The sequence below is a fragment of the Bos taurus genome, chromosome 16 (genome assembly GCF_002263795.3).
Source record: "Bos taurus isolate L1 Dominette 01449 registration number 42190680 breed Hereford chromosome 16, ARS-UCD2.0, whole genome shotgun sequence".
Lineage (NCBI taxonomy): Eukaryota > Metazoa > Chordata > Mammalia > Artiodactyla > Bovidae > Bos > Bos taurus.
Window position 1 is genome coordinate 29,643,662 of NC_037343.1, and position 9,816 is coordinate 29,653,477.

Genomic DNA, 9,816 nt, shown 5'->3' on the forward strand with positions numbered 1-9,816 from the left:
CCTGACACAAACTTCACTGCCCTGAACTTTTGAAAAGAACAGCATAAAAGAGCCAAAGCCACAAATCTCTCTGCCAGTGGCTTCTCCGCAGAGCTGTGTTGGCCCTGGGGCATCCACCCTCCCGGGGGGCTGCAAGGAGGGAAGCCCATCACACACAAACACACAGGGTCCCCTCGACGCCCATGTGCAGCAGCGCCAGCCTGGGGCTCAGCGCCAGGAATAAACCCCTCTTGTCCAGGCGCGGGCACCGTGCACTCTGAAGCAGCTCTGCTGAGCTGGGGCATCTGTCCCATGACTGAAGCCTAGCTCTTACCACAGACTGAAGTCTCTCGGCTGGAAAAGGCGGGAGGGAGACTGCCCAGTACCAGCCGGTGCTGAGTCTCCTTGGAGAAGGGCTGTCTGGGTCCAGCCCTCCTGCTCAGCAGTCCTGGCGAGCCCATGCAGGAGAAGGTGCCTCTCAGGAGGGCTCCAGGGCCCACCTCCCTGGTGTAGTCAAGGCCCTGATTGTCACAGGGTGCCCTGTCCTCGGGGTGTGGGGGCTCAACACGCCCTACCTCACATGATCCCAGTGCTCAGAGCATCTGTCCAGCCTGCCTACAGCAAATGAAGTCATCTGTCACGAACTTATGCCACCCACACCTCCAGGCTCAGAGAGCCTGTCAGTTCTTGCTGGGGAGGGTGATGTGACATCTCACCTTCTGTCCCCCGCACACTTCCCTCCCTCAGTCTCAGCCTAGTGGAGGGCTGGCCAGGCCTAGAAGTGCAGAGACCAGCAGGCTGCCAGGCCCCTGGGTGTGAGCCCCAGCTCCCCTGCTTTCCTTGCTGTGTGCCCTTGACCACTCAGTCTCCTCATCTGTAAAATGGGGACAAGGATGCTGAGCCGCTGCAGGCGGCTGCTCTGGAGGTTTGGTGAGCACTTGGTGTAATACATGGCAGGCGGGGGGGGGGGGGGTGCTAGAGGAATACAGTTCTGGAAAGGGCTGCTCTGAAGGGGATGGAGACGTTCTGGGGAGCTGAGTTTCTGACGAAAGGAAAAAACAAGCACATGTTCACCCACTGACAGGCTGACAACCACAGCATCTCCCTCTCCACCTTCCAAGCAGAATTTCGGGGCCATGGTTTTCTGCATGGGTACCACTGCTCAGTCTTGGGCTGGGCAAGCACCCCCAGAGAGGGCCCAGCCCCCTTTGCCAGGGGCACCCGACTCACCAGGATGTTTGGGTTTCCTTTAGTGAATTCTCTGAAGGCCTCAATCACCTGCTCCCTCGTTTTGGTCTTCTTGAAGTCCCGGTTCACAGAGCCGTCTTCTTTCTGAAAAGAATGACACCCACCCGGGAGGCAGTTCAGCAGACAGCCCGCAGGTGGGCACTGCACTCATTCCCCCACCCCATGCTTCAGAGCCAGGAGCCCCAAACTGACCCCCAGGCAGTGAGGCGCCCGCATGCAGCACCAGGAGGCAGGCGCTGGACTGACCAGGCACGGGGCGGTTAGTGGGACAGCACAGCAGAGGGGCGCCTGACCTGGGCCCTGGCTGAGGAGAGGCAGCGGGTGGCACCAGAGTCTCAGAGAGAGGAAGGGCATCAGGGAGGCCTGGAAGCCTGAGGGGCACCTGGGCCAAGCTGGGGGAGCAGGGCCGTGAGAGCTGCCCATCCTGAGGGTCCCGAGTGCGAGCAGTGGGGCTCTGAGGGAGCTGCACGGGCCTCTGCTGCCCATAGAGGCCCGGGGTGTCGGCACCGTGGAACCTGGGTGCCAGAAGCTCCCTGCTGCCCAGGGACGCCCTTGCTCCCCACAGGAGAGAGAAGCCCCTTGCCCCACATTCAGATTCCCTTTGTAATTTCAGGTCTCTGACTTAGGCTCCCTGAAAGCTGAGATTTAACAGCCCACCCGGCTCCCAGCCCCGCCCAGCACACGAAATGGGTCCATTTCCTAAGCCTGGTGCTATGTCTGTTCCAGGCAGACCAGGCAACACGTGAGGCTTAATTAGCACCTTTATGAGGATATCTGTTCTTTAAGATCAAAGAGTGAGAAAGGATGGCTCTCCTAGGAGCCCCCAGACATGGGTCTGTGCACCCCAGGAGTTGAGCTTAAAGCATTGTGGCTGCCTCTGTAAGAACCCTGGGCAGAGGGAGAGAGCGGTGGCCTGGGCCTTCCCCACCCCACAGAGGGTCTCTGCGGGGGGCCTTTCCTGGACTAAGGGAGGGGAGAGGCTGGTGGAGAGCTGGTGAAGGCAGCTGGCTTCTCTCAGAGCCCGAGAAGCTGTGGGCTGCTCCCACACAGCTAGACAACAGACAGACCAGAAGATCCAGCTTGAGATGGAGAGAGAGGTAAAGGGGAAAGCAGACTGCTTCAGACAGGTCCAGAAAGGAAAAGGAGCGCTGAGAGGAAGAGGATGTGCATATAACAACAGCAACAGCTGATTTCAGAAGACAGGGGAGGAGCAAGTGGCTTTCTCAGCTCATAAAGCAGCTGTCCCAGGGGCCACTGCCCAGCAGAAACTTCCACCCAATGCCATCTGCAAGGAGGCTGCCCTGGCTTCACTTGCTTGGGAGTCATGCCCTACTCTGGGCAAGGGCCGGCCAACATGAGCCAAGAATGGACAGAGAAGAGAAACCCAAGAATGCTCAGGAACTGTCCTCCACTGACAGGGATGGCTGCCTGAGACCGAGGGGCCAGCACCTCACACCATGCTGCTTGGGACGAAACGCACGTCTGAGCAGACGCCCAGATCCGACAGCAAAGGCGGCGTCTGGGAGCCTGGCTCTGGGGAGCGCATTCTCAGGCCCTACTCAAATGAGTGAAGGGGAAAGAAAGGAGAATGAGGTGGCCTGGAAGTTGAGGGGTGGCCTCAGTGCAGGCTCCCCAGAGCTGTCTGGTGACCCGGACAGAGCAGTGCCTAGTCCTGCCCACCTGGGCAGACGACTCGGATGTCAAAGCAGCTAGCGGGCTCCCTCCCTTGCCTGCATCTCACTGAAAGTCCTCATTCTGGGACCCTGGGCAGAATGAGCCAGGTCCCAGCCCTGGCATCCAGGCAGGGCCCTGCTGTGTGGGTACTCAATGCCAGGCATGGTCTGGACTGAAGGCAGGGTCACTGGCAGAGCGCTTACTGCTGGGCAGAGCTAGAAGGCACCCCTGCTCCGAGGCCCCAGCTCCCTCCATGGCCACCCCACCTCAGACCAAGGAGAAGGCCAGTTTCCCCAAACGCTGGCTGCCCGTGCCCTGGCTCTATACTGGGAGGAATCTTACAGTCTCTGAAGGACCCCTGGGGTGAATGTTGGTGGACTCCAAGGACCCAGTCCTTTCCCGTCCAGGAGCTGGGCGGCTCAGGCAGCCTCAGGCCCCACCTGGCCGTCCTCACCTTGATGCCCTCGATCCTGAACCCGAGGGTGGCCGTGGAGCTGATGGTTTCCCTCCACTGCATGTACCGTGGCTTGGTCACGGCCCGCTGGGCTTTCTCCTCCTCGGTCGGGGCCTCTGGGTCCACCTCAATCATCTTCTGGTACATGTCTTTCCGGAGGCTGGGCTTCTTCCGGGCCTTGGTGAGCTCCTCCTCCAGGTAGGTCCTAGGAGGGAAGGGAGGCCACATGAGGGCCGCCGGCTGGACCAAGGCCCACTGCCACCTTGCCCAAGGGCTGCAGTCAGCTTGGCCAAGCCAGGCTCACCCAGGGCGGGCACATGTTGGGTTGGGCTGGGGTTGGCTCTTGACAGAGACCGGGGCAGCCTTGCCTAACAGGGGCAACTTCATTCCGGGACCACTGGGAAGGCCTGACAAAGCCCAAGGGGCTCTTCCTTCTCGGGGAAGCTCACAGGACCAGCAGGGGAGGAGGAGGCAGGGCAGCTTGGAGGCTCGTCCTGCTGGGGTAAGGATGGGGAGGGGGCTGAAGGCAGGTCCATTCAGAGCCCAGCTTCCCAACCCCCCACATCTGCCTGGGACCCTCCCAAGAAGCGAGGGCTCTGGAAGCCAGAAACTGTATGGGTCTGGGAGCATGTTCTGTCCCTCTACCCTGTCCATCTCCCTGGTGATCCTGAAGCCTCTCTCTGAAGAGGGAACACCTTCTTGAGTAAAAAGGCCAGGCCAGAAGGCGGTCTCTGAAGGAGCTACAGTGCTGGAGGGAGACGCATGATGGTGGGGAGGAGAGGGGAGCCTCGGGGCTCCGTTTTGCTACAGAAGAGACATGTTGGGCTCTTCCTGCCTCTCAGACACCAGGCCTTGAGAAGACACAGTTAAGCAAACTGTTTCACCACCGCGCCCTCTGCACAGGTGTTGGGGGCGGGGCGGGGATGAAGCCTGCAGGCCCAACTGGCAGGGGTCCCCTAGAAACCAGCGGACATAGCAGAAGCAGGGACGGTACAGACTCTGGGCAGCCTGGCACTGAATTCCTGGCCCCAGGCCGCCTCCCTGACCCCCAGGGCCAATGGGGTGAGTCACCCCACTGTTGCACATCAGACGCCCACCCTCCTCCCTGCTCCTATTTCAAACTCCCCGTCACCCCCCACAACGAGCTCAGCTGCTGTCTGCGACCCTTCCTGAGACAGAAATCTGCAGCGTCAGTTGAATAGAGGGAAGTTTTCTCCCCAGGCCAGTGTGGGTGGGCATTGCCCACACAGTGGCCTGTGACAACCAACCTGGCCTCCATTCACCGTCTGTCCCCGGGAACTTTGCTCCACAGCCACCCACCACACCTCCAACCTGCCAGTGCGGGACCCAGAAAACACTAGTCAAATCTAAATCTATTAAAAAGTTTCCAGAACCACTGGACCAACTCTTGAAAGAAGCAAATCTTTGGGTGTGAACTTGGGTCTGGTCATTTAGGACCTTCCAGAGTGATGAGGGCTTCCTGGGTAGCTCAGCCCGTAAAGAATCTGACTGCAATGCAGGAGAGCCTGGTTTGATTCTTGGGTCAGGAAATTCCTCTGGAGAAGGGATAGGCTGCCCTCTCTAGTATTCTTGGGCTTCCCTGGTGGCTCAGACGGTAAAGAATCCACTGCAATGTGGGACACCTGGGTTTGATCCCTGGGTTGGGAAGATCCCCTACAGGAGGGCATGGCAACCCACTCCAGAATTCTTGCCTGGAGAATCCCATGGACAGAGGAGCCTGGCGGGCTATAATAGTCCATGGGGTCGCAAAGAGTGGGACATGACTGAGCGACTAAGCACAGCACAGGGAATGATGAAGACCATAGGAGGTGGTCTGCCTTGGTTGTGCCCTCTACACACACACACATGCATACACACACCATGCACACATACATACGCCCATGCACACAAACACCACTGGGTACAGAGCCAGGTCAGTGATGCTGAGAGCTTCAGGGCAGAGGCTGTGGGCAGGAGGCTTCTGTGTGGACTTGTGTCGTGCTGGCCCGTGTGTGTATTTGCGTGTATTTGTGTGTGCGGTGTGGAAGGGGCTGCCATCCCAATGCTCCTGAGTGCACTGCAGGGGCCTGCAGGGCGGGTGGATGGGTGCACTTCTGCAAAGATTTCTCAGTAACTCCTTAAACAGGAAGCAAGCCTCAATGTCAAATCCCTTTCCACACAGGGCTTTCTTCAAAAAGCGACCTGCGCAGTTCAATCTGGGCAGAGTTGCTCGCCTTCCAGGGAGGAAAGGGGCTGGGCAAATGCCCACAAGGGTCACGGGCCGGGTGGTGGGGTCAGGGGTCCACTGAGGGTGTCCTGACACTGGCCCAGCCCACCTAGCCCACCCCCGCAGGAAGGTCACGCCTCCATGTCACGTGGAGGAGCAGAGGCCAAGGGGCGAAGCCACAAGATGAAGCAGAGGGAGGGCTCCTCTCAGGAAGGCAGCCGGCCCGTGGCGAGCCAACAGGTGACACACCAAAGCCACCCATTCCCACCACCCTCTCTAACCTGCTTCCACAAGGGCAGAGGTGCTACAGGCAGCTCGGTCTCTGCCTGCCAGTCTCTGGCCCGAACATCAGGAAGACACTCCTGATTCTCCAGACACAAAGTTACAGGTTAAATCGAAGAAAACTCCCTAGAGCAAAGCAGGCCGATGTCCTTGTGGAACCGGGGTCCCAAGAACACCCCTTGTTAGGACACCACAGTTGCCTCCATCACCCGTTCCTCGGGCTCCACCGCGGCTAAGGCTCAGTCTGCTGATCCGTCCTTCCATCACAGTGACAAGTCTGTGATGAGTCTGAGCCCCTCCTGCTGGGGATTCAGGGTCTGTGGTGGCCCCAGCTCCAGCCTCCTCCCTCTGACAACCACAGAGCCCCTGGGCAGGGCCAAGCTGCAGCCCAGGCTAGACTGGCAGTCAGAGGCCTGCGGCAGAGGTGGGCGGTGTGTTTGTCTGGCTGCGTGGCCCTGGTGAGTCCCTTAGCCTCTGGTGGCAAAGGGCTTCTGCCCCAGACTGGCCTGAGGCCCATCTGCCAGGATGGCTGTAAGAGGTCCTCAACACTCGGAGCACAGAAGGGCCCTCCACACTCAGGACCCACGAGACAGGGAAGGTGGGGCTGGAGGGGGACTGGTTTGAGAGAGACCTTTCCCTTTCCCTCCACTCGGGCCCTCACTTGCCCACACTCTCAGTCTCCAAGCTCTGCCCAGGACTGAGCTAACTGTGCCCCAGCCCTCCTGGTGGCTCCCGAGAGCCCTGTGTGCAATGGGACAGGTGGCAGAGGGAGGGGGCAGCCCTGGTGAGAGGGGGTGGCTCCTGTCCCCCACAGCCTGCCAGGGAACAGACGGGCACACACAGCCTTTTGGGACTGACTGGCCACACGTTCTTCCCACGGGGTGTGCTTATTTTGGCCGTGGTCTGACTGTACAGCCATCAGAATTTTTATGTGTCTCCCCTTGAGAGGTACTTCCTAGTGCATCACGCGAGTGCCTTCCAGGCACAGAAATTAAGACTCTGGAGAAGAGCAGTGGCCAAGTGGTGGCTGGAGGGATGTTCTGTTTCCTCCCCGGTGGGCTGGAGATGGTGAGACCCCTGGATGGAGGGAGGAGAAGGCTGGGAGGCTGGGGACAGTGCCAGAGCAAAGACTGGGACCTATACTTACCCACCCCTTCGTCCCCGCCCTCGGGGCAATGCCAAGGGGACACAGTGAGCCAGCCTGCAGGGTCTGATTTTATGACACAACTCCCAGGAGGAATGAAGAGGGAAAGAAAACTGACCGGCTTGCCTGCTTCTCTCCTGCACGCACGCGCGCGTGCACACACACTCTCACACACACTCCTCTTTCTCAATCTCCTCTTTTAAGAAGTAAAACTGCTTAAACCATCCAAAGCAAACACAGGCTCCAGCTGTGAGCTCTGCGGCTGGGAGCCTGGTCTCCCCAGCGAGCAGCGGGCGGGATGGAGGAGCCGGCGTCTGGCCGCCTCCTCTCGGCACCTGCAGCTGGGTGGCTCTCTGAGGCCTGCGGGGACTTCCCCACCCGCTGCCCTGCTGGGGAGAAGGAGCTACTCGGTGACTCCTGAGATGAAATGTTCAGAGTCTGAGAGATGAGGAAAACCCGACTAGCAAAGAAGGGCCGGCAGCCAGGTCTCAGGCCCTCTGGGCTCTGCTCACCGCCCTGTCTCCTCCAGCCCACTCCTCCTGTCTCCTGTCTGGGCAGGGTCTGGGGTCAGGTGGCGGGACCCAACTCCACATACAGGCTGCCCACATACCCATCTGGCCATATGTCCTGCCCCTGACCCGGGAACATGCAGCTGCCAGGCTGGGGCCACCACCAGCCCCAATCCAGAAGGCAGCAAGCTGATGCCTGTTGTCAGGACCTCTTGTGCCCCTGGACTTCCTTCTCCATTGCTCCCTTATGGCAGGCTTGAGTCTTTTGGCATATCAACACAATCTACTGACCAGTTCCTTCTTCCCACTCACCAGCATGGGGGCAGGTGGCAGGAGTGGGAGAATGGGAGAAGAGGAGCCTCTACTCCAGGTGCCCCCCTTGTGACCCATGCAACAGGAAGCCGCCCCCACTGCTCACCCCAGCAATCCCGCCTGACCAAATGGGCAGCCCTCTCCGTGGGGAGGCTCCGCACTCCTCCAGGTCCCCTGGGTCCCTGGCTCACTGGAGAAGGAAAGAGGTCGTCCTGAGAAGAGCCAGCTTTCCTGTCCCCTCCGCACATATGTGAGATGACCGGGGTGGGGTCCACCCAGACCTCTGGCCCATCCTCGCACACACGAGGCCTCAGGGACCCCCAGAAAGCCCCCGCCTCCTGGGATCCCTGAGCGCTGCCCTGCCCAGTAACTGCTGCCAGCCAGCTGGGTGCCAAGGAGTGGGCGGCCCCACCCCAGAAGCCTGGCTCACCTGACGCCCATCTTGCAGTCCATCACACACGGCGAGTCGAAGTCAGCCAGCAGGTCGTCCATCTGGTTGTAGCGCTCCCCGTCCTTGACCACGTCCCCGTGGTAGGCAGGCACGAAGGGCTTCAGCACGTCGGCCATCAGCCTGTCCAGGCAGCGCTGCTCCGACTCACAGTGCTTCTTCAGGATCCTGCCGTTGGCAGCCGCCTTGAAGCTCCCTGCGGAGCGAGGTGGGAGGAGACCCTGGGTCTCTGGCCCGGGCCCTCCCCGCCCTGACCTTTCCCCCCTGGCACACACGCCCCTCCATCACGGGATGCTGTGGAGTTGGCTAAGCACAGGGCTCAGGATGTGCCCAGGTCTCTGCTGGCGGAACAAGCCCTTTAAAGGGAGTGGGGGCAAGTCCCAGTCTCCCCCACACCTAGACGGCAACTCTGGGCTGGTTCCCTGAATTCCCAGACCCCAGGCTCCTCCTCTGAAGTTGGAAGCAGAGCAGTGCTCACAGCTGGAGGGTGAGCAAGGCTAGTAGAGGTCTGGGCAGGACCTATGCACCCCCCTTTATGTGATTCCTACCTCCCACCCCACCATTGACCCTTCCCAGCCACGAAGGTGTCTCCACTCTCAGTGGAGAAGCCCTGATAAGATGGGACTTAGTGCCAGGACAGGGAAACCGGCAGAGAAGTGTGGACCCCACACTTCTGAGCCACACCCTCAGGCAAGTACTGAGGAAGGGTGTCCATCGGCCTGCCTTGAGCTAGGCCAACGTAGTCGAGGATATAAAAAAACGTCAGACCTTGTGCTGCCCTGAAGTCCACAGGCAGCCGCTGAAAACCCCCCTGATGATGGATGGATCATCATTACAAAGGACGATGCATGACAAAGGGCCATGGCTAGTGGGCTAGACAGCTCTAGATGCCCTCCCCTGTCACTGAGGGCCACCTGGAGACCTCATGGCTAGCCCAGGGCCTGGCCACTGCAGCCAGCACTCCCACCGTCTAACACTCGTGGAGTGACCTGCCGTCTCTCCCACCAGCTACGAGTCTCCTCTGGGGCAGACACTGTATCTGCATTCATGCTGTTACCCTGAGGAGCACGGTGAGGGGAGCATACAACAGGCACTTGGGGAAGCACTTAGCTTTGTTTCTTTGTCCAGGGGGACAAATGGCAGGCGAGCTAAAAAGACGGATGATTTTGTTTTATTGAGTTAAAATGAAAGATTGAAAGAAAGAGATCGAAAGAGACAGAGACTGAAGGCGGAGAGGTGTGTGATCTGTGAAGGGGTGACGCAGTATGGAGAGGGCGATTGTCATGTGCATTTTCAAGGCAGTGTTAGGGCCCTTCTCTTGGAAAGCATCTCTATTCGGAACCTTGAACTCCCGGAATATCCAGGGCCGCCCCCGACATGTGCTGGTCACCTCCCCAGAGCCAGACGTCCCGGGAGAGCTGCAGCTACCTGCGTGTCCTGCCAGCTGGATCCAGGGGTACTTCTTCTTGAAGGACATGACAAAGGGAGACCAGTGCACCATGTTTTTTATTTTCCTCCATGATTTGCTCTAGAAACAAG

General features: G+C 59.5%; 1 protein-coding gene across 1 annotated transcript in view; it reads right to left on the reverse strand.

Moving 5' to 3' along the window:
- Nucleotides 1-9,816, reverse strand: part of ITPKB (inositol-trisphosphate 3-kinase B) — a 104,324-nt gene that overhangs the window by 4,218 nt on the left and 90,290 nt on the right. The window contains exons 3-6 of the mRNA XM_024976710.2: nucleotides 9,706-9,805; nucleotides 8,260-8,473; nucleotides 3,356-3,560; nucleotides 1,210-1,311 (exon numbers count right to left, since the gene is read on the reverse strand). Of these exons, the coding sequence (XP_024832478.1) occupies nucleotides 1,210-1,311; nucleotides 3,356-3,560; nucleotides 8,260-8,473; nucleotides 9,706-9,805 (621 nt within the window). The remainder of the gene's footprint in view (nucleotides 1-1,209; nucleotides 1,312-3,355; nucleotides 3,561-8,259; nucleotides 8,474-9,705; nucleotides 9,806-9,816) is intronic.